A 25,731-nucleotide genomic window follows, 5' to 3' on the forward strand; every position below is an offset into this window, starting at 1 on the left:
TTATTAATATTATTAGCAATTAAATATTATTAATAATTATGAATGTGTGATGGCCAAGGGGTTATGTAACCGTTCTTACAACACTGAGGACCAGGGTTCGATTCTTCCCGACTATAAATATTTTTTTATTATAAATTTATTATTATTATTATTATTATTATTATTATAATTATTATTAATATTATTATTACTATTATTATTACTATTATAATTACTGCTAGTCAATTATTATCATCGCAATATTTAAAAAAAAATTTCACTTACATTCGACAAAATGGATCAAAATTCCAATAAATTGCTTATTAAATTTAAAAAGACGATTAAAGTTAATGAACAAAGAGAAAAAAAAGGATTCACTTTGACGATACTATACATTAACCTATAGCAATTGAGGATGTAGGAGTGGGTGGGGGATGGGAGTTTAGGGGGGTGGGGTGGGGGGACAGTGTAAACATGAGGATCGTTATGATACTCTAGGACTGATTGGTGTGCTGGTATTATGGTTTGCTTGTGCAAATAACATCTGTCAATTAGGGTATAAAGGGGCAGGGGGGAGGGTGGGGGTGGGGGTGGACTAAAAGGTGGTGAGGGCGGAAGGGAGTCAATCGTTCAACTCTATCTCTCTCTCAATTCGCTTACTCGCGTTTGTATCCAGGGGTTTCTCTCCTATATAAAACGCATCGTGGCAAATTATACGTCGATCAACCCCAAGAGTGAGTTACTCGCATTCAATTTCTACAAATTCAATCTGTCATCTACATGTGCTTGTGTATATATGAACGATATACATGTGCATTTGATGTACATGTGCATACGATGCACATGTGTATGTGTTGTACATATACATACGTTTTACATGTGCATACGTTGCACATATACGATGCACATGTGCATACGGTGCACATATACATACAATGCACATATACGATGCATATACGATGCACATATGCATACGTTGCACATGTGCATACGATTCACATGTACATACGATGCACATGTGCATACGATACACATGTGCATACGATTCACATGTACATACGATGCACATGTGCATACGATTCACATGTACATACGATGCACATATAAATACGATACACATGTGCATACGCTCATGTCTAAATTGGCACATAACTTAATCATTAAATTTGTTTCTCATTAAATTTCACTTCTTTATGCACTTTTATAAAACATGCACTTAATGGAAATAAGTATTAGCAATCATCCCCTGCTCATTCTATATTACAAAAAAAAACAATTTTTGAAAAAGCACATTGTTGATGAATATTTTTCGAGTTTGAAGAACAGAGATATAAAAATTTTCAAGTGCAGAATAAAGAAAGACATCGAGTGTATACGAAACAAAAAAGGAAAATTCTCAATTTGAGAAAAAGTGATCAAAAATGAAAATATAAAAAATGTCCGAAGCGTATTTGAGATGTGTACATGGTTCATGAATTTGAGTTCACGCTTGGTATGACCTAAAGAGAGAGAGAGAGAGCATTGGAATAATTGTGGACTTTGCCAATGGTCTGTCCATTCTGTACTACCTACAGTTGTGTGTGGGAGGTTTCTTCAAACAAACTCGCGAGGAACATGATCATCGCACGGGGCAACCAGACGCTAGTGAGGAGGGTGATGATAGTGGTTAGAGGGATGGATTTTTCGAGTATATTGTAACCTTTAGGGCACAGTGGGACCTGCGAGAGAGAGGGAGGCGAAACGCTTGGTTTAACGCATCAGAGAGTGCCGTGTGTCGAGTTGAGACAAGCTGAGCAAACACTTTTCACGATATTACCGCAAGCACACTTCGGGGGGTTCATTCTGAACCTGCTTTCTGTGGGGACTTTCAAATTTCGCGAATTATTCACGGCCCTACACTTTTCTTTTTTTTTTTTTTTTTAAAGAAGAGTGCTTCAATTTGGGATGGATCCTATTTTTTAGTAGAATTAGCCTAATGGTAAAACGGAAACTACTACTAATACTATGGATCATACAACTATTATTTTTTTACTTACAGCTGTTATTGCTATTACTATACTACTATTACTTCTTTTTTCTTTTTTCACCTGAATTTTCCCTGATTTCCAGACAAAATCTTCACTTTTTCCCTTTCACCTTTAATATTATAAGAATATTTATAATAAAACATGAAGATATCGATCACTCCGAGTCGAAGACTCGGAGTGATCGCTTTCTTCATGTTTTATAATAAATAAAGTTGATCGAGTGATAGAATCATTATTTTATATTATAACAATAATTTTACTGTAACTTCTTTAAAATTATTTTCATAATTTCAATTCAATTATTATTTTCTAGAATTTTAAAAAAAACTACTTCTTTTTATCAATTTTTTTAATAATTTTTGAAAAAGTTCTTCCTTTGAGAATTATTCAAATCCATTTGTTTATAATTCAATTTTACGTGAAATTTCAATTGTTAGAAAATTCTGCAATTAAATAATTAGAAAATAAAAACTTGAAATAGTTTCAAAAAATTTTGATTAAACTTTTTTTGAAATAAATTACATAGTTCCATAGAATTTTTAATTAAAAGTATGAAAAATTCAGATTTTCAAAAATTTTGAATTTAAAACCTATACAAAATTCAATTATTACTTCAAAATTCAATTTTTATCTAAAACTTTAACTGAAAATAATTTTTAAACGAATTTTTATTAGAAAATTCTACAAGAATTCAATTGTTTAAATGCAAACATAGATAATTTATTATAAATAATTGAATTCTTTTGGAAAATTTTATAAAAATAATAAATTTACAAATATTTTGAAAATAATTGAATCCCTGAAAAGAATTTAAAAATTTATGAATATAATGGAATTACTGCGAAGAATTTAATGCCAAATTTTAAAACATTTGATTGTTTTGGAAAAAAAGTTATGGAAATTTTATCTTAAATAATTGAATTCCTGTGAAATTTTTATTCTTTTGGAAAATAATTGAATATTCGACTAGAATATTATCAAAATTTTTGTTTAATAATTGAATTCTTTTAGTAAATTTTATAAAAATAGTAGAATATTGAAAATCATTAAATTAAGAACAATTTTTGAAAATAATTGAAATTTTGCAATGAATTTTATTAAAATTCCTGAAAATAATTAAATTTTGTCGAACAATTTTGCTATTCATTTATAAAGATAATTGAAATGTTGATGACAAATTTTTTAGATTTTTTTAAAATAATTGAATTTTTGTGATGAATATTGTTATTTTTGAAAATAATTAAATTTTACAATAATTTTCATAAATATTCCTGAATATAATTGAATTTCGGACAAGAATTTTGCTATTTATAAAGATAATTGAAATGTTGACGAGAATTTTTTTTTTAATTTTTAAAAATAATTGAATTTCTGGAAAGAATTTTAATATTTATTAAAAGATAGTTGAATATATAGTTAAATATAATTGAATTCTTTCGACAAATTTTTTAAAAATAATTGAAATTTTTATTTTTTTTTTAATAATGGAATATCCGTGTAGAATTTTATCAAAATTTTCGTTTCATAATTGAATTCATTTGATGAATTTTCTGAAAATAGTGGAATATTAAAAATCATTGAATTAAGAAAAATTTTTGAAAATAATTGAAATTTCGCCATAAATATTATTAAAATGTTTGAGAATAATTGAATTTTATTTCTTTGTGAAAATAATAGAATTCTTCTGATTAATATTGTTATTTATGAAAATAATTGACTTTTGCAAAGAATTTTAATTTTATTTTTGAAAATAATTGAATTTTTGGCGAAAAAATTTGTTATTTGTAAAGATAATTGAATTCTTGGCGAAATATTTGTTAAAATATTTAAAATAATTGAATTTCTTCGAAGAATTTTTTGATTTTGAAAATAATTGAATCCTTGTCATGAATATTGTCATTTATGAAAATAATTGACTTTTGCAAAGAATTTAATTTTTATTTTTAAAAATAATTGAATTTTTGGCGAAAAAATTTGCTATTTGTAAAGATAATTGAATTCTTGATAAGATATTTGTTAAAATTTTTTAAATTATTGAATTTTTTTTTGAAGAATTTGATTAATTTTAAAAATAATTGAATTCTTGTCATGAATATTGTTATTTATGAAAATAATTGACTTTTGCAAAGAATTTAATTTTTATTTTTGAAAATAATTGAATTTTTGGCGAAAAAATTGATTATTTGTAAAGATAATTGAATTCTTGACGAGATATTCGTTAAAATATTTTAAATAATTGAATTTCTTCAAAGAATTTTTTGATTTTGAAAATAATTGAATTTTGCAAAGAATTTTATTTAAATTTTTGAAAATAATTGAATCCTTGTCATGAATATTGTCATTTATGAAAATAATTGAATTTTGCAAAGAATTTTATTTTTATTTTTGAAAATAATTGAATTTTTTGCCGAAAAAATTTAATATTTCTAAAGATAATTGAATTCTTGACGAGATATTCGTTAAAAATTTTTGAAAATAATTGAATCTTACAATAAATTTCATAAATATTTCTGAATATAATTGAATTTCGGAAAAGAATTTTGCTATTTATAAAGATAATTGAAATGTTGACGAGAATTTTTTTTTAATTTTTGAAAATAATCGTCAATTCTTCTGTCTCAATTTTCTCTGTCTTCATTAGCACAATATAGTGAAAGCCTTTCATTTAAAAAAAGCGAATAAAATTCGATACAAATGTATAAATAATGGAGAGATGAATCAAGTGAGGGGGGGGGGAGTTGTTGGAAGAAGAGAGGGAGAGAGATGAAACTTTGAGTGGAGCGAAGCAAATTGGTGGCAAAATTAAATGGAAGATGTTGAGGGCAGGGGAGTTGCGAGTTTGAAACGAACGAGCTAATTAGCGTCTTGATTTACTTAATCCCAATTAATGCCTCTGCTATACCTGAGTAACGTTTTACTGTGTGTTCTCGCTTATACTGCGGACAGGTGCACTGGGAATGAAAGAGAGAGAGAATTTGTGCGCTTTAGCAAATAACGGATTATGTACGTACTGTTACACGCTACATCGTCCCACATATTTCCTTGCACCGAAAATTCACGGAACTCGTGTAATTGCCTAAGCAAGCGAAAATACTCACAAAAATTGTTTACCCATTTTTACCCCAAGTTTTCGTTTCCCCCCACTGCTCGTCTCTTTCTTTCTCTCTCTCTCTTTTTCTTTTTTCGGATACTATTTTACCGCAACAAAAAACTCGTCTGCAATAAAATTGCGAATCTTAATAGTAAAAAATAACTAAAAATTATTTTCATATATAAATATTATAATTATTATCATTAATATTTTTTTTTTTATTCGAAAGGAACAAATCTGTTAAAATCTGTTAATACTACTATTATTATTTTTACAAATATTTCTTTTACTATTTCTTTAAATATGTTTTTATTATATAATTATTTCTTGATTTAAATAAATAATAATTTTAAATTATAATTTTATATTTTTATTATTTTTCTTTAATTTTAAAATGGCAATAATAAATTGTTTTGGACCCAGAACGGAGAGTTAATAAAAAAAAATTCTTTTGGAGAAAAGAAAAATTGAAAGTATTTCAGGCAAAAAAAATGTGAATTAAAGATTAAAAAGCGATTGTTGTAAAGGAAAAGAATGGCTTTTTGATCAAGGGAAACGTTTTGCTTTATAATCGGACGATTTCCTGTCAGTGAGAGAGAAACTCTCCTCTTTCGGTCCCGAGGGAAATGTGTGTAATCGCCATTCTATTCTGCATCGGTTTCCTCTCGCGATCATTTGTTTATTGGCTCGTGCCATCGCGAGTGTCACCGGCGCACAGAGCATTTCAATTGAAAAATATATTCTTATTCACGTTAATTCACGCGTAAAATCTACAATTTTAATGTTTTTTTTTGTTAATTTAAAAAAGAAACGAAAATAAATAAATTTTTGAAAAATAAAATAGATCTTCTATTATACAGTAATTTCCCATTTACTTTTTTTTTAGTTTTCTATTTAACTTTATTTGAATTCCTTCGAAGAACTTTATCAAAAAATTTGAGAATAATTTAATTTCATCGAAGAATTTTATTAAAATTTTTTAAAATAATTGAATTTTTTCGTAAAATATTAATTTATTTATTTAATTTAAAAAAAAATGAATTCTTTCATGAAATTTCATTAAAATTGTAGTATTAAAAATAATTAAATTTTTACAAATAATTTTAATATTTATAAAAATAATTGAATTGTTTCAAAGCATTTATTAAAATTTTTAAAAATAATTGAATTGCTTTGAAAAATTTTATAACAAATTAAGGAAAAAATTGAATTCTTTCAATTTTCAATTTCACGAAATTTATTAATAAATAATTGAATTTTTTTAAAGATTTTACTTTTCAAAAAAATTATTGAATAGTTTGGAAGGTTTTATTAAAATTTTTAAAAATAATTTATATTTTTTCGAAAAATTTTTTTAAAAATTCAAGAGAAAAATTGAATTCTTTCATGAAATTTTACTAAAATTGTATTAAAAATAATTGAATTGTTTCGAAGGATTTATTAAAATTTTAGAAAATAATTAAATATTCTTTTAGAAAATTTTTTTAATGAATTAAGACAAAAATTGAACTCTTTCGTGAAATTTTATTAAAATTTTGTTGAAAATAATTTAATTTTTGCAAAAAAATTTACTATTTATAAAAATAATTGAATTCTTCCGAAGAATGTTATTATTTATGAAAATAATTGAATTGTTTCAAAAAATTTTATTAAAAATTAATAATTAATTGAACCATTTCGAAGAATTTATTAAAATTTTAGAAAATAATTGAATTTTTTCGAAAAATATTAAAAATAATTGAATTGTTCCGAAAGATTTATTAAAATTTGAAAAAAATAATTGAATTCTTTCGAAAAATTTTATAACGAATTAAGAAAAAAAATATTGTTAAAAATAATTTAATTTTTGCAAAGATTTTACTATTTAAAAAAAAGAATTGAATTGTTTTGAAAGGTTTATTAAAATCTTTTGGAAAATAATTGAATTGTTTCGTGGAATTTGATTTAAATTTTATGGAAAATAATTGAATTTTTGCAAAAAATTTTACTATTTCTAAAAATAATTAAATTCTTCCGAAGAATGTTATTATTTATCAAAATAATTGAATTCTTGCGAAGAATTAAAATTTTTATCTCCCAAGGGGTTAAAAATAGTTATTTTTTTTACCGCAAGTTTGTAAAGTGAAGATTGTAAAGCAATTATATTTAATCAAAAAATCTTTTTTTATCTTCCTGCGATAAAATTTTTTTTAATTTTTCCCTTCTGTAAGATTAGAAACGGTTATTTTTCTTCCTAGGAAGAAAAATTGTTAATTTTCACACGAGGGCCAAAAGTAATGATTTTTACTACTGAAAATTAAAATTCACTGTTTTTCTTCTTAGAATTAGGATTTTCTTCCATCTTAGAATAAAAAACGCCAATTTTTCCCTTTCGGAACAAAAATTATTTTTTTTCCTCCCTAGGCTTGAAAATGGTTACTTTTCTCCCGAGGGAGGATAAAAAACAGTAATTTTTCTCTCTAGAGTAAAAAAAAAAGTATTTTTCACTCCCAGGGACTAAAATGATCATTTTTGAACCAAACAGACTGATAATTTATGAAGAAGCTAAAAAATGCTTTTAAAATATTACATAATAGGCTAAAATGTAAAGAAAAAGTAAAAAGAAGACAAAAAATGAAATATGTATTTCTATATTCTTGTTTGCAAAAGACCTGGAGTGGACGAGTATCGCTCAATTTCTCTTCCAGGATGGAATATATATCTATATTTTTTTTTTAAAAGAAAGATTCGCTTGTAATGAAATAAAGCAGAATTCGACGGTACGTGAATTATAAATGATATTATGCAAATACTATGTGGGGGAAGGAGAAAGGAAAAGAAGCACTAGTGCTGAGAGTTAATTTGATGAAAAACATCAGAGGGTTTTAGGAAAAGAAAGATGGAGGAGAGGGAGAGAGAGAGAGAAAGAGAGGAGGAAACCTGGCAAAAGACGCATCTCTCTTCTACTCTTTCTCTCAACGAAAGGCACTTTAGTGGAGTTTTACATTTTTTTTATTTTATTTTTTTTTTATTATTTTCCTTGTATTTTTTTTACCCTCCTATGAACGAATTTCATTTTTCTACCCATGTAACTCTCGAGCACTTATCTCAAGCACTCAAAATGCCCTTGAGCGCATTTAAATAGCTAATGAACTTCATTTTACAAACAGAAATCACTGCAGATATGATACGATATAAAAATTTTTTATTCAAATTTCCCCTCCAAATGAAAATAACGAAAAAAGAAAATTCCTAATGTAATCAATTTTTTTTATCGTTCACTTTTAGTAAAATTTTAATATGGATAGAGTGCTGTATTAATTATTTATATACAATTTTTTAATGTAATTTTAATTTATATTTATTTGAAAATTCATAGAAAGAAAATGAAAATATAAATAAAGAGAACAAATATTTTACTGGTAGAAAAGTAAAAAAAATTTTAAAAAGAAGATAATATAAATTTTTGTTTCTATCACAAGGGGGAAAAGTAACATTTTTCGCCACTAGGGAGCAAAATAACTATTTTATAATCAGAGTGATCGCTGGACCGGAAAACCAGAGGAAATGACAGTGAATTTTTTTCTTGACCGGAAATTTTGAATTTTTTTTATTAAAAAGTGTTTTTCTTTAATAAAAACACTGATTATTTTGTGAGAAAAAATAGAAATATAAAATTATTTAAAATAAATCTTTGCAAAAATTCATTATTTTCAATAAAATTTTACGAAAGAATTCAATTTTTATCTTAATTCACTATAAAATTTTCTAAAAGAATTCAATTATTTTCTAAAATTTTAATAAATCCTTCAAAACAATAATTCAATTATTTTTAATACAATTTTAAAAAAAATTCATGGAAGAATTGATTTTTTTTTAATTATTAATTAAATTCCACGAAAAAGTTCAATTATTTTCTAAAATTTTAATAAATCCTTCAAAACAATAATTCAATTATTTTTAATACAATTTTAAAAAAAATTCATGGAAGAATTGATTTTTTTTTAATTATTAATTAAATTCCACGAAAAAGTTCAATTATTTTCTAAAATTTAAATAAATCTTTCGTAACAATTCAATTATTTTTTTAAATAAGTAAAATCTTAGCAAAAATTCATTATTTTCAATAAAATTTTACGAAAGAATTCAATTTTTATCTTAATTCACTATAAAATTTTCTAAAAGAGTTCAATTATTTTCTTAAATTTTAATAAATCCTTTAAAACAATTTAATTATTTTTAATACAATTTTTATAAAATTTCATAAAAGAATTGATTTTTTTTAATTATTAATAAAATTCTACGAAAAATTCAATTATTTTCTAAAATTTAAATAAATCCTCCGCAACAATTCAATTATTTCTTTAAATAAGTAAAATTTTTGCAAAAATTTAAAAAAAATTTTATAATTTATTTCTAAAAAGTTTAATTACTTTTGTAAAATTTTAATAAATTCCTTGAATAAATGAAATTATTTTTTTTTTAAATTTTAATAAAATTCAATAATAAAATGTTTAATTTCAATTATTAAAAAAAATAATTTTCACAAAATTCTTTAAAACAATTTAATTATTTTCAAAAATTTTAATAAAATTCTAGGCAAAAATTAAATTATTTTAGATTCAAAATTTTAAAAAGTTACAAAAAGTCATATAAAAAAAATTAATATAAAATGTTATTAAAAATGTTATATTCTAAAATAGAAACAATTTCCCATATAAAATAGTGAAAAACAAATATTTTTTTTGCAATAATGTTAAATTAATATATTATTAATATAGATTTGAATTTCAAAAAGTTTAAAATTAAAGTTTTAGAGAGAAAAAAACTTTTTTTTAGTGTTAAAAACGATTATTTCTCGCTACTATATTAATGAGAATTATTTTAGTCCCTAGAAGTAAAAACCCCTCTATTTTAGAGTTAAAAACGGATATTTCACTCCCAAGTATTAAAAAGCAAATATTTTAGGACCTTGGGGTAAAAATTATTTTTGTTTAAATCACAGTTGACAAATGACGATTTTTTTACATCTATAGATGAGAAACAACTGTTTGTACAATAAGGGAGAAAAATAATCGTTTTAAATCCTAGAGAGTAAAATAATCATTAATTATCCTATGGATAAAAATAACTATTTTGAATCCTAGGGGGAGAAAATAATCGTTTTTTCCCCAATGAAGAAAAATGACTGTTTTTTAAAATCCCAGAGGAAACAATAATTTCTTTTCGTTCTTAGGGGTTTATGAAAGCATTTTAGTCCCTAGAGGCAGAAAAATGAGAATTTTTAGTCTTTCGGATGAAAATTAGTTTGAAATAGAAATAATGAATTTATAATCAATGGCAAATTTTTTATTAAAATAATAATTATTATTAATTATTATTTTAATAATAATTTTTCCATTTTGCAACATAAAAGATAGAAAAATTGTTTAATAAAATTAAATATTATGTATTAAAAAAAAAAAGTCGAAAAATTTTCCTCATTTAAATTAAAAGTGGAAAAAATCGGAGGAATGGTTCGAGAGAGGGGAAATTAATAAAGAATAGAAAGGGACCACATTTCGATAATTGTTTGATGGTAAACGAATAATAATAACCGGAGAAATTGGCGATAATATGAAAATGTCGAGGGAAGGATACCACGTGTTAGATTAACGGGCCAATCTCTTTTCATTGGGGGCGTTTCTCACTCCGGTTTCTCCTGAGGGCAGCGCAAAACCAGAGTGGGGCAAATATTCTCGCGGTAAAACTACCCCAGTGAATCTCCAAGCTCCTGGCGTTCAAATCACAACCGCAAGAGTTATCGTTCTCTAAACGTCGCAAATTTTTTTTTTGTTTTTGGTTTCAAAAAAAAAAAAATCTCTTTGAAAAAGTTTCTTTCAATTTTTCGCCTTCCTTCATTTTTGGTGGATAAATTATTTCTCATTTAAAATTAAAAAGAAAAAGAAAACAACAACAACTGTGACTTAAAAATTTTACGCTTTTAATTTTTCTGTTTCTTAAATTTTAAAACATTTTCAATAAGGGAAAATTGTATTTAATACTAAATTGTGAATTCAGAATAAAAATGAATTAATAATAAAAAATAATAAATAATAATAAATAATAATAAATAACAATAAAAAATAATAATAAAAAATAATAATAATAATAATAAAAAAACATAATAATTTTGTAACAAAAAAGCCTAAATATTACAAAATAATTACAAAAAACGGTTTCAATAAAAAACAAGTTATAGAAAATAATAATAAATAATAATAAAGAATACTACTAAATGATGATTATAATTATAATAATTAATAGCAATACTAGTAAATAATATATAAAATATGAAATAAAATAAAAAAAAATAATAAACAGAAAAATAGTAAATTATGACAAATAAAAACAAATATTACTAAATAATAATATTATTTTATATTATTATTTTCTAGTATGAATTGTTAACTATTATTATTTTTTCACAATGAAGTATTAATTATTATTATTATTATTATTATTATTATTATTATTATTATTATTATTATTATTGCTATTATTATAATAATAATTAGAATGATAATATAAAAATACTGTAATAAAATATAATTTAAAAAAAGTTTGGAATTGAAGAATAAGAAAAAATGTCCCATGGAATGTGTGGTCATGGAAATTATGCGAAACAAGTGAGAGGATAAAAAAAAATTGCCCGGATATAGTTTTGAAAGAAAAGAACAAAAGGACAAAATGTATAATTTTTATCGAGCCTGGTTTGGCACGGAGCAAACCTGTCCCCGTCTCGAGACCCTTTCACCCCCGGACACTTTGATTCGAGTGGGAAACGACGGTGAACATCAATTCGTTGCCCATCGTGGAATTTTGGCAGCGCACAGTGGTTATTTAAAGGCATTATTGTCAAATAGTAATTCAGGAAATTCTACACTCTCCTCGGATGGAAATTCGGTTATTAGTTCAATTTCCGTTTCGTCAATTGGTAATTTTCTGTCTCTTTTTTTTTTAATTTGGAAAGAAAATTTTCTTTTCCCCGAAAAATCTATTTTTTCTAATCTGTTTCTATTTTTTTTCAAATTCTTTTGAGAATATTTTCTATTTTTCAAAGTAATTTCTATTTTTCAAAACAATTTCTATTTTTCAAAATAATTTCTATTTTTAAACACATTTTCTATTTTTCTACTTCTTAAAATATTTTCTTCTCAAAGTTTTAAAAATATTTTCCTTTACATATTTTTTTCAATAATTAGGTATTTGTATTTTATTCCCTTTTGTTACGATTCGAAAATTTGCCATCGATTAAAAAAGTTGAAATTTTCATTTTTTGTTTCTTATAATGTCAATGATTTAATATTCGTCGAAATTAAAAATTTGAAATCTGATTCGAATTCTTTTTTATTTTGTTCAAAATTCAGAAGTTTAATTTTGTCACGATCCAAAAATTTTGATTTTGATTCGAATTTTCTTTATTTTATCCCCATTCAAAAATCAAATTTTTTCTGATTTCAAAATTCGTCCTTGATTTTGTACTTTGTTTCATTTTGAAATTTTAATTTTATCGCGATTCAAAAATTTAAGTTTTCAATCCGAATTTTTTATTTTGTTCCAATTCAAAAATTTTATCTTGTTCGAAGTTGAGAATTTAATTTTGTTACAATTGAAAAAAGTCTATCTTTCAATTCGAATTTTTTTTTATTTTATTTCAATTCGCAAAGTATTTATACTTTTTGTCGAGATTCGAAAATTTCGAAATTTTGTTCTGACTTTTTGTATTTTATTCCGTTTGGAATATTCTTTTTTCTACTTAAAAATTTGCTTTCAATTCGAATTCAAAATTTGTACTTCGTTTCAATAAGGAAATTTTGTTTTGTCACGATTTAAAAACTTAGGTTACGATTCGATTTTAAATTTCCTATCAATTCAGAAAATTAATTTCTTTTCCATTAAAAAATTTGCTTTCGATTCTAATTCAAAAATTTTTGCCCCGTTTGTCCTGATTCAAAAATTTGGTTTTTGTTTCGAATTTTTTATTTTATTCCACAGTTGACAAAATTTAATAAATAAAAAAAAATTATAAAATTTTTTTTAATCCCTTTCCGTCAATTTTTAATATTTTCCTAGCACAAATAAAGTTCCGAAAATTTGTCATCAATTTCTTTCTCTCTTTTTTAATAAATAAAAAAAAATCGACAATATTTTCTTTAAGAATATTTTAAAAAAATCTCCTGAAACTATTATTAATTGGAAAATTGTTTTCACTCAATAATCAAAAGTCTTCAAAAAATTATTTTAATTTTGTTTAGAAATTTTTTGCCTTTTTTGATTTCCTCGATTTTTTCTTTATCGGTTGATTTTTTTTTCTTTTTGATTATTTTTCTCTTTATCAGTTTTTTTTTATTGCTTTTTGAGTTTGTTTTTCATTCATTCGTTGTTTTTCTTTTTATTTTTTTTTATTATTTTTCTTTTTCTAGTTTGTTGTTCTGCAGTTCTTTTTATTTTCTTCTAGTTGTTTCTGTCTTTTTGTTTTTTAATTATTTTCTGAGTTCCTTTTTCCTTTGTTTTTTTATATTTTTGGTTGTCATTCTTTTTTCAGTTTTTTTCTTCTAATATAGTTGTTTTTATCTTCTTCCGGTTGTTTTTCTATTTTTTCAGTTGGTTTTTATTCTTTGAAAGTTTTTTTCTTTCTTGACCTTTTTTCGTTGTTTTTTTTCCAGTAATTTTTTTACTTTTTGATTGTTTTTTTCTTTTTAGTTGTTTTCTGCTTTTTGTTTCTTTTTTTTTGCTTTTTGGTTCCTTTTTGCTTTTCTGGTTCTTTTTTTTGCTTTTTGATTGTTTTCTGCTTTTTGAATTTATTTTTCTCTCTGTCCAATTATTGTTTTCTTATTTTCCTTTTTTTTTTGAATTTTCATAATTATTTTTGTTTGTAAAAAATAAATTCCAGGTGGAGAGGCGTTTGCCCCGTTACTCAACTACATGTACACGGGTCATTTGGACGTTAATCTGGACAACATTTACAGTGTTTTGCTTGCGACACATTTACTGCATATGCCAGGAGCATTGGAACAATGTCGAGCGGCTTTATTGAGACTGAGGACACCACCTGCGATTCCGGTTCAACAAACTGGCCAAGGAAATGTTTTAAGACCAGTGCCAAATCGACTGGTGGGTCCGCCATTGTGTTGGCCGCAAACTAGCTTGTACGGTCCCGGGCCCATTATTTCCCGATTGCCTTCTTTGCATTTGCCGCAGACAATTATTCCCCCCCTTCTTCAGGACAATCCCGGATCGTCACTTTCCTACAGGTTTGCAGTCGAAAATTTTCATCTTCGTTTCATTTCATTTTTCGATTTAATTCGATTGAAAAATTCGAAGTTTGGTTGATTTTAAAATTTTAATTTTCTAACATTTTGTTGTTGTTTTTTTTAATTAATTTTATTTTTATCTTTTTTAGTACAAGAGAAAGATCACTGTCACCAAAATCATCGCCATCGCGTCCTCGTCGTTCGGAATCACGTTCACGTTCACGTTCACGATCATTAACGCCCGTGATTCCTCAGGTACAATTAACGCCTCAATTTTCCAAAAATTCCCTCAATTTATCGTCTAAACGAAAAACTCCCGACGAATCGCAATTAAAAAGTTCGAGTTCTTCCGAGATCAGCGAGAAAATATCCGTGACAAATGTGGAGCACATTTCGCAACAATTGCGCCGAGCGAGGTAAACCTTTTTTCTTTTAATCGACAATTTTCCAATTTCTTTACTTTTCAAAAAATATCCCAAACTTTTTTTTCAAATATTAAATTTTTAGTCTACAAAATTGATTTTATAAATTATTATAGAAATTTAATTTCCCTATTTTGTTCAAAAATTAAACTTTCCGAATTTTGAAACTATTTTCCTTTTGAATTTGTTTGTTTGAATTTTTTGCTTTTATTTATTTATTTTATGCTTTTAAAAATTATTTGCTTTAAAAATGAAATCAGTAGTAAAATGAAAATCTATTTTTGAAATTAAATTTCAAAAGTAGTCTCGTAAAATTATTTTCTACTTTTAAAAATTAATCGAAAAAATTTTTCAAATATTTTTACTATTACTGTTGGCTCTCAAAAATTAAAAAATCTCGATATTCAAAAATTAATTCTAAAATTAGTCTCAAGTATTAATTTTTAATTTCAAAATTGAATCGAAATAAATTCTTTTTTTTCTGCTTTAAAAACTATTTTTCAGTTTATTTTCTGATTTCAAATTAATTTCAAAAAATTATTTTCTGCGATTCAAATTAATTCCAAAAATTTATTTTCAAGTTTCAAATTTAGGTCAAAAATTAGTCTATAATTTTAAAAATTATTTACTGACTTCAAATTAATTTCCAAACATATTTTCCGATTTTAAATTAAGCTGCAAACATATTTTTCGATATTAAATTAATTTCGAAACATTCGATTTAAACTTGCAGTTCAAAAATTATTTTCTGATTTCAATTTAATTTCAAAACTATTGATTTAAAATTACAGATAAAAAATTATTTAAAATTGCTGTTCAAAAATTATTTTTCTGATTTCAAATAATTAGCAAAAGTACATTTGGAAATTTATCTCTTTTTTTTTAAATAAATAATTGAAAAATTGTCTTTTAAAGGACAAACGCCGAACAGGAAAGCAATTCAAGCGGAAGTGTCGTCTATGATGTTGCATGCTGCGACGGACCCGTGAGATTTCATCGCGTCTTAAACGAAAATTATTCCGCACCCTCAACCGGAACTGCAATTCGTCCGAGAAATTGTTTGGAAACCGACGACACTACTTCCGGTAAGTTAAAAGTGAAAAAAAAATTATTATTTTCAATTTTCTTCCTTCCAAAATTGCTAGAAATAATAATTTCTTAACTTTGAAAGAATTAATCAAAGAAAAAATCATCCCCTTATGAATTTCGAGTTTCTAAAAAGAATATTGTAAAAATTTCAGGCGAAAATGACGAGAACGGTCGACCGGAAGACTTGACGCATGAATCGACGGTGGATTGCGGAGTTTCCGGAAATTACACCTGCAACTATTGTCAGCATACGTTTAAATCGCAATATTGCTATCGGAAGCACGCGAGAAGACATTTATTGCCAACTGAGGCGGAATCATCGAGTCGTAATCATCAGCAACGTCATCAACTTCCGTCTCAGCAGCAGCAACAACAGCCACCACAACAACCACAACAACAACAACAACAGCAACATCATCATCATCAACAACAACAAAATAATCAAGATAAACGTCGACGAGAAGTTAGACTTCTCGATTTAAACGTTCAATATTATCCGTGTAAAATTTGTGGCAGTAAATTTCCAAGTTATTATTTTGTTCACAAGCATCGAAAAATGTGCCATTCAAATATTACCGACGAGACAACGAGGGACAGTAATAATTTACAAAACGATGAGGAAATTATTGTTAACAGCAGTGAACCGAGTGAATCGAGTGGAAAAAAATTAGTCGATTGAGGATTAAACGATAACAAGAGAGAGAAAAATGAAATTGAAAAGAAGATCAACAACAAAAAGAAGAAATCGAAATAAAAAAAAAAGTGTTGTCGAATTTAAAAAATTTCGCTTGTAAAATGAAATGAAATGCACTAAGTTTTAGATATAAAAAAAATGTTCCCCAAAAATATCATTTTTGGAAAAATGTACGAATTATCGTTTGTAAAACATTTCGCAATTTTCTCTTGTCGATTTATATAACATAAAAAACATCGATTTTCTAGAAATAAAAAATTAGTCTCAATTGTGGAAAATTGTTTCTTTAAAATTCGTAGAGAAAAGAAATTGATTCCAAATTTAAGGGAGTTAAATATTGAATTTAAAATACATTTCAAAATTGCTTCACAACAAAAATTAATAATTTGAATATATATTTTTTGCAATAAAAAATAATTGGAAAACTTTCGTATTTTTTGAAAGAAAAAATTGAAAATTCGAAATATTTTAATATTTTAGGAAACAGAAATTGAAAAGTCAAAGAATTTTAATCATTTTCAAAGTAAAAAATTGAAATATTCGAATTGTTTTGTAATAAAAATTTAAGATTCGCTTTTCGCATTTTTTGAAATAGGAAATGAAAAATAATTTTTTTTTAATTTTCATAAAAAAAAATTGAAACATCGAAAATTTTCGCATTTTTTTAAATAAAAAATTAGATCATAGAGTTTTTGTAGTTTTTAAAATAAAAAAATTATAAATCAGCAAAATTTTTACATCTTTTGAAATTAAAAAAAATTAATTCGAAAACTTGTAAATTTTGAGAAAAGTAATTGAAAAATTCAAAAGTTTTAGTATTTTTTGAAATGAAAAAAAAAATAATATTAAAAGTTTTGGTACTTTTTTGAAATAAAAAATAAAAAATTCAAAGAATTTTAATACCGTTGCAAATGAAAAATAGAATAATTTCGTGTTTTTCGTATTTTTTTTTTATAGAAAAAATTCAAAATTCAAAATATTTTTTTATTTTTCGAAACATCGAAAATTTTCGCTTTTCTTTAAATGAAAAATTAGTTGCCTATCAAAGACTTTTGTAGTTTTTAAAACAAAAAAATTGAAGATTCGCAAAATCTTTTTTTCAAATAAGAAATGAAAATTAAAAAATCTTCGAATATTTTTGGAATTAAAAAAGTATTTAAATTTTAGATCTAATGTGAATTAAAAAATTTATATTATTAATTAAGAAACATAAAGTAGTAATTTTTTGTTTTTAAAAATAAGTTTTCCATTTTTTCTTGTTTGGTAAAATAGAAAATGAAAAACTGAATAAATAGGAAATGAAAAAAAAATTAAATAGAAAATGGATATAATAGTTAAAATTAAATTTTTTTTCTCACTCACCATGGGTATCGATAGGTTGAGTCTCTTCGTCGCTCGTTTCAACGGACGCTGCATGATTATCCTTCTTTTTGTCTTTCGTCCTGCCGCTACTCGCTCCCGTTCCCGATGCACCTCCACTTTTCTTCTTCTCCTTATTATCCGACGTCGATAGAGTCGTTGAACTCGAACTCGTCGTATTTGTCGATATTGACAACGCACTCTTTCCCTCAACCCTGAAAATTTTCATATTTCATTAGAGAACAAAAGAAAAAAAAAAGAAAATTCATTTCCGCAAAAATTTTTACATTCTTCAGAGAAAATTAAAAAACAAACGAGGAATTCCATTTCCGCAGAATTTTTACATTCTTGAGGGAAAATCTCAAAAAATAGAAATTCATTTCCGTAAATTTTAACAGAAAATAAAAAAAAAACAAATACATTTTATTATTTTGTAGAAAATGTCCTATCAATCAAGAAAATTTTACTCAAGAATTTTTTTTTTACTCTAAAAACACTTTCGATTACATTGAATTAATCAAATTATTTAAAAAATTAATTTCGTAAAATTGATTTCCATAAAATTTAATGTTCTCAAAAGAGAAAAATTCCAATAAACTTAACAATTTTTTCTATTTGTAGAAAGAAATTTAATTGATTTTTACAAAATTGAAAATAAAATTCTAAAAAAAAGAGAAAAAAAAATAGTGTCCTTCATTTTATTTCTCGTTAAAAAAATATAAATTATCAAACAAATATTTAGATTTGTTTTCAATTTTACTTGAATAAATAAAAAAGCAAAAATGAAAAATTCTTTTTCAAATTACAAAAAAGGAATGTAAATATTTTATTTAAAAAAAACTTTCCGTATTAAAAAAAATATTTTAATTAATAAACAAACAAACAAAACGAGAATATTTTAGTTAGAAATTAAGGGGAGGTTCCCATCGCGGGAGTCAAAAAAATTGATTTCTTTTTTATTGTATTTTTTGAAAGCTATATATATGTAGAATATGTGTGTATACCGATTTTTTGATCCGAAGAATATTTTTGATTTTATAGAGTCTTGAACTAACCGACGTCCCGAGCACTAAGTAACAAATGTCAGGCAAATCACATCAATTTTTAAAAATTTTGCAAATCTGACCTCAGAATCGTAAAGAGAGACCCTAAATACCTATAGATATTTATCATATACGCAAATTGAACAAAGAATTGCAAAGAATACAATTATTGCACAAAAATGTTTTTCAAGCTAAACGCGTTTTTCTCGAAACAAGATTTTTTAAACTGGTGGGCATCGTAGCGTCTAAAATATTTAATCAATCAACTTCGGGTTTGTGGTTTATTAAAGGTAACTAAATTCTACAGGGGTTATACCTATAATATGATAAAATTGTTAACAATACAGATTTTTACAAGAGGTCAAATATGGAAAAATAATGCAAAAACGCAGTTTTTTTAAAAATGTGTCCGCCATTTTGTCATTTTGTTAACTTTTTAACTATTTTATAGGTATAACCTATTCTTTAGGATGTCATCTTTATAAAAAATTTTGAGTTTCTGTTTTAGACTAAAAATTGCGCAGTGTAGAATGCCCACCGTTTTCCTTATTTAAAAAAACATTATTTTCTAGATGCGCCATATTGGCCGCCATTTTGCATTTTTTTGAAAATGAAATATATGTTGTAAAAGTTCAAGAATGTATCTTTATTTAGAAAAAAAACTAAATCGCTAAGTCATAGCCGTTCTTTGCAAAAAATTGTCAAAGTTTGTGTTTATTTTGGCCTCTGCAATGAGAACCTCCCCTTAACCAAATAAAGTAGTAAAGAAAATAATGAAAATAGATAATAAATAAATATAAATAAAAAAATTGAAAATAAAATGAAAATATAAAATAACGTAAAGTTTGAGGTAAAAAATAAATAAAACACGTTTTTCTTGGAAATAAATGCAAAATATAGAAAAAAACAGAATTATTCAAATAATAATTCGAAAATAAATATATTGAAAAAAGAAAATAGTTAAAATAATAAAAATAGTTAAAAAGAAACAAAAATCACCAAAAAAGGAATGTAATAAAAATAAAAAATTAGAAATAAATAAAAAAAAGAATTTTTAAAAATAATAAACAAAAAAAATTAATTTAGAATAAAAATTTAATTATTTTTGAAAATAATTGAATTCTTATAAAAAATTAATCAAAACTTTTAAGAATAATTGAATTCCTTAGAAAAATTTTATTACAATTTAGAAAAATAATTGAGTTGTTTCAAGAAATTTTATTAAAATTGTATTGAAAATAAATGAAATTCCGGAGGAGAATTTTATTATTTTTAAAAATAAATGAATTGTCTCGAAGAAGTTTATGAAAATTTTAGAAAATATGAGAATTCTCTCAACAAATTTTTTAAAATAATTGAACCATGTCATGAAATTTTATTAAAATTGTATTGAAATTAATTGAAATCATGAAATTCCTAAGAAGAATTTTATTATTTACAAAAATAATTCAATTGTTTTTTATTAAAATTGTGTTGAAAATAATTGAATTCCTGCGAAGAAATTTATTGTTTATGAAAATAATTGAAATCTTTAGAAAAATTTAATTACTATTTTTAAAAATAATTGAATCGTTTCGAGAAATTTTATTAAAATTGTATTAAAATTAATTGAATTTCCTGAGGAGAATTTTATTAAAGTTTAAAAAATAATTTAATTCTTTCGACAAATTTTCAAAAATAATTGAATCCTCCCAGAAAATATTATTAAAATTGTATTGAAAATAATTGTAATTCCAGAGAAATTTTTTTCAATTTTAGAAAATAATTGAATTCTTTCGACAAATTTTGAAAAATAATTGAATCCTACCAGCAAATTTTATTAAAATTTTATTGAAAATAATTGAATCCTTTCCAGAGATTTTATTAAAATTTTATTGAAAATAATTGAATCCTTTCCAGAAATGTTATTAAAATTGTATTGAAATTAATATTGAAATTCCCGAGAAAAATATTTTATAAATTTTATAAAATATTTGAACTCTTTCGAAAAAATTTTTAAAAATAATTAAATTCAATAAGTGAATTTAAAAAATTTTTAAAATAAAAAATTATTCAAAAATTGAATCTGATATTTGAAAATATTTTTTCTAATAACATTTAAAATACAAACTTTTAATTTATCGTTACAAAAAATTTCAAACAAAAAATAATAATTTCCCTTAATTGAAATTAAACTGAATTCTTTCGTTTCGCGATTGAAAGTGTAATTTTTTTTTTCTGCACAAACTGTGATTTTTATTTTTAATATTTTTTTTTTTTTTTTTGAATATCAAACTTGCACTCTAATCACTAAGTGGATATCCGAGGGAAATGTATAGGCGATATGCCCGTTATCGTATATCGAGGGAGAAGTTAAGGTTTGGTTTGGGGGTTTTGTTTGGACATTGAATATCTTCCGGTGGAGCGCGCGCGCATTGCAGTTCATTCAATCAGGCCATATACTTTTGATTTAATGAAAATAGACTGATCCAATTGCTTTAACGAGTATTACAACCATGATTTAATTGGATATGCAATCGACTTTTGAGCGTCTATTTATCTACATTTTTTAAAAAACTTTTTTCATTTTTTTTAATCATATTAATACAAGTTGCGGAAAAAAAATTTTGCTTTTAAATATTTATCTCTCCCAAAAAAATAATATTTTCTATTTAGATATTAGAAAAGGGTTGGCACAAAAATTAAATTTTGATTTTTCCTGACTTTTCCCTGATTTCTAAAAAAAAAATTTTAACTTTTTTCCTGATCCCAAAAAAAGGCTCACTCTAAAAATAATTAAATATTTAAAAAAATGTTTTATTACATATATTTACGAATTTTTTTTAATTGTAAAATTATTGAAAAACGTCAATAACTTTTTTTTAAATAAATATTTAATCATTCTTATTTTTCGATAGGAATTAATATTTTTCAAAATATTCAAAATGAAACCTTTTTAAAATTCAATAACTTATAATAATTTAAATTTCCATAAAATTATCCAAAAAAATTAAATTGTTCACAAAAATTTTAATAAAAAACCCTTCGCAAGAATTCAATTATTTTTACAAGTAATAAAATTTTTCATAGGATTTCAATTATTTTTAATACAATTTTAAATAAATTCTTCAAAAAATGTAATTATTTTTAAAACTTTTTTTGCAAGAATTCAATTACATTTTACAAATAATAAAATTCTTCGCTGAAATTCAAATATTTTCAAAATCTACTATTTTAATAAGAGTTATCAAAAGAATTCAATTATTTAAAACAAAATATAATCAAATTCGTTGAAAGAATTCAATTACTTTCATAAATAATAAAATTCTTCACAGAATTTCAATTATTTTCAAAAATTTTAAAAAGAAATTCACGTCAACATTTCAATCATCTTTATAATTTTATATCTTCGCAGAAATTCAATTATTTTCAGGAATTTTAATAAAATTCATTGCAAAATTCAATTATTGTTATAAATAAAATATTCATCACGCGAGAATTCAATTATTTTTAAAATTAATAAAATTCTTCATATAAATTCAAATATTTTAAAAAAAATTTTAAATTAAAATTTTAGTCAAAATTTCAATTATTTAAAAGAAATGTAATAAAATTCATGTCAAAAATTCAATTATTTTTATAAATAATAATGTTCTTCTTGCGATTTCAATTATTTAAAAAAAATAAAATAAATAATAATAATAATAAAAATTCGTTGCAAATTATTTAATTATTTTCGGAAATAATAAAATTCTTCACAGGATAATGTTCATGTTCATATTTTATAATAAGTTCTTTGAAAATTTTCAAATCTATTTGTTTATAATTCAATTTTTCCAATTTTTATAAAATCTTGAAATAATTTTAAAAAATTTCGATTAAGCTTTTTGAAAAAAATTAGTTCCAAAGAACTTTTAATTGAAAGTATGAAAAATTCAAATTTTCAATGATTTTAATTTGAAATCTTTACAAAATTCAATTATTTCTTTAAATTCACGATATAATGCTTTGAATATTCAATTATTATCTAAAATTGAATAATTGAATGTTTCTTAAAATTCAATTATCATAAAGAAATTTATCAACAAATTTTGTAAATAATTAATTGAAAATAACTGAATTCCTGTGAAAATTTTTATTAATATTTTTAAAAAAATTGAATTTCTGTGAAGAATTTTATTATTTCTTAAAAATAATTGAATTTGCGCAAAGAATTTTATTAAAAGTTTTGAAAATAATTCAATTCTTGAGAAGAATTCAATTATTTTTCGAAAATAATTCAATTCCAATAAAGAATTCAATTCATTTTAGTAAATAATTTAATTCCTGTGAAGAATTCAATTATTTTTCGAAAATCATTGAATTAAGGAAAATTTTTGAAAATAATTGAAATTTTACCAAGAAATTTATTCAAATTTTTGGATAATAATTGAAATTCAGAGAAGAATTTTATTATTTTCAAAGATAATTGAAATTTTCACAAAATCTTTTTTCAATGTTTCTTTTTTAATTTTTGCTATTCAAAAATATTGATTTTCTGCAGACTGAAAAATTTCACTCTTTTCTGATTCGAAAATTTCTCTTTTCTACCATTTAAAAAAATATTCTAGTTTCAAAATATTTTTTATACCTACATATTTAAAAAGTAGAAATTTTTTAAATAATAAAAAGTAAAAAATGAGAAAAAAGTTTCATTTTTAAATATAAAAATTTGAAGAATAAAATAAGAAATAATTAAGAAAGAAAAATTACCTCGTCGAAGAAGTATCCAAATTACTCTGTCCATCGTCCTTAATTTCAATTTTCAAATTCGCCGCATCCTTGACGTCTTTATTCTCCTTATTTTCTTTATTCGCCTCTCTCGCGTCCTTTGCACTCACAACTGACGCCAAACTAACAACATTCGACGACATTGTACTCGTGGTACTCAAAAAATTCGACGAACTCGTCATTGTCGTTGAAGGCAATGTTGTCGCTGTTGTTGTTGTTGCTGTTGACGCTGACGATGTTGTCGTCGTCGTTGTTGACGTCGTTGTTGTCAATGTTGAATTTGTCGACTCCGCCAATGAATTTGTACTTGTATTTGTCATCGAATTCGCTGAACTTGTACTCGTTATTGACGTGGAAACGTTTACAGTCAATGATGATGATGATGTTGACGTTGCCGCCGCCGCTGCTGCTGCTGCTGATGATGATGATGATGAATTTGTCGTCGTTGTCGTTGTTGTTGTAGACGTTGACGTTGTCGTCGACGTTGATGCAGCGGCAGAAGCAGCAGCCGACGACGAAGACGTTGTTGTCAACGTTGACGTTGTCACTGTCGTTGACGCCGTCGATAAATTATTCTGCGGATTCTCCTGTGTCTTTTGCTGTTGCTCACGTTGAAGCCTCGTTGTCACTCCCGTCGATAGAATATCAATCGGTCCGATCGTCGAATTACTATTATTAACCTGGTGGGACGAGAGTTTTTTTTTACATTTTTTATAACATTTTTTTTAAATAAATCAAGTAAAAAAGGAAAGGAGTAAAACCAAGAAGCAGAGAATGAAAAAAGAAAGTAAAAAATTAGAAATAAAAAAGAAAACAAATAAGACAAAAATTTATCATTGATTGATTTTGTCTTGATTTTATTTAAAAATCAAGAATTTAAAAATTAAAAATTAACAAATAAAAAATTAAAGAAAGAAGTGGAAAAAATAAGGAAAATAATAGAAAAAGAAATAAAAGAAGGAAACAAACTTAAAAATTATGAAGAAATTTGATAAGAAAAATAAGAAATGAAAAACTAAACAGCAAAAAAAAAGAAGAAAAAATAGACAATTTTTAATGAAAAATTATATTAAGAAAACAAAAAGAAGCGAAAACTAAGATACGAGATAAAAAAGAGAAAAAAAAGTAAATTTTTCAAATGAAAATAAATATAAAACCGAAACAAATTAAAAATAAAAATAAAAAAAGAAACAAAATCTATTAAAACGAAAAAAATAAATATAAATAAGAAAAAATGTAAATTTATAAATAAAACGTAAATAAAAAATAAAAAAATTAAACGACTGAAAAAATAAAACAAGAAAAAATAAAATTTAAAGAACGAAATAAAAAATAAAAATGAAAATGAAAATTTTCAAACAAAAAATGAAAAATAAAAAACTAAATAAAAATTAAGAGAAGAAAATAGAAATTAATAGAAAAATTTTAGTCGTAAAATTAGAATAAAAAAATAAAAAATAATCAAATCGATAAACAGGAAGGAAATCAAAGAAGAAAAGAAGAAAAGTCAGGAAGCAGAAAATAGGAAAGAAAATAAATAAAAATAAGAAATTAAAAAAGAAAAAAAGAGATTAAAATAGAAATTAAACAACAAAGTAAAAAATCAAGAGTTAAATTTTTAAAAATACAAAATCGACAAATAAAAAATAAAGAAGTCGAAAAAATTAAAGAAAAAAAAACGAATCAAGAAAATAAAGAAAATAATAATAAAAAGAAAAAAATGAAGTAAAGAATAAAAAGTGGAAATTTTTTCAATTAAAAATAAAAATACAGACAAAATTTTTAAAATAGAGAACAAATTAAAAAAATATATAAATAAAAAGAAAAAAACGAACTGAGGAAGAAAATAGAGAAATACAGAAAAAAGAGTTTAAAAAGAAATAAGAAAAAAATATAAAGAAAAGAAGAAAATTTCAAAACTAAAATTAAAAAAATACAAAATTTAACAATAAAATAACAGAATGAAAGAAACGAAATAAAAAAGGGAGAAAAAGTGTAAATTT

The 25,731-nt window shown here is 23.9% G+C and overlaps 2 protein-coding genes across 8 annotated transcripts in view; one reads left to right on the forward strand and one right to left on the reverse strand.

Annotated features, from left to right (window-relative positions):
* The window catches only part of LOC122504895, a 92,342-nt gene that overhangs the window by 21,134 nt on the left and 45,477 nt on the right, over positions 1-25,731 (reverse strand). For all 6 annotated transcript variants that reach the window (XM_043616258.1, XM_043616239.1, XM_043616248.1 and 3 more), the window contains 2 exons: positions 23,711-24,408; positions 17,940-18,151 (listed from right to left, as the gene is read on the reverse strand). In XM_043616258.1, coding sequence (XP_043472193.1) covers positions 17,940-18,151; positions 23,711-24,408 — 910 coding nt within the window. The remainder of the gene's footprint in view (positions 1-17,939; positions 18,152-23,710; positions 24,409-25,731) is intronic.
* Positions 10,593-16,784, forward strand: LOC122504926 (protein kinase 4). 2 transcript variants are annotated; one of them, XM_043616280.1, is made up of 6 exons: positions 10,593-10,982; positions 11,679-12,052; positions 14,012-14,372; positions 14,522-14,788; positions 15,710-15,879; positions 16,036-16,784. In XM_043616280.1, the coding sequence occupies exons 2-6, from the start codon at positions 11,806-11,808 to the stop codon at positions 16,560-16,562; spliced, it is 1,572 nt and encodes a 523-aa protein (XP_043472215.1). In that variant the 5' UTR covers positions 10,593-10,982; positions 11,679-11,805; the 3' UTR covers positions 16,563-16,784. The 2 variants fall into 2 exon arrangements, with proteins under 2 accessions (XP_043472215.1, XP_043472224.1); XM_043616289.1 differs by having other exon boundaries at positions 11,692-12,052.

Source organism: Leptopilina heterotoma, unplaced genomic scaffold, assembly GCF_015476425.1.
Source record: "Leptopilina heterotoma isolate Lh14 unplaced genomic scaffold, ASM1547642v1 Lhet_112, whole genome shotgun sequence".
Classification (NCBI taxonomy): domain Eukaryota; kingdom Metazoa; phylum Arthropoda; class Insecta; order Hymenoptera; family Figitidae; genus Leptopilina; species Leptopilina heterotoma.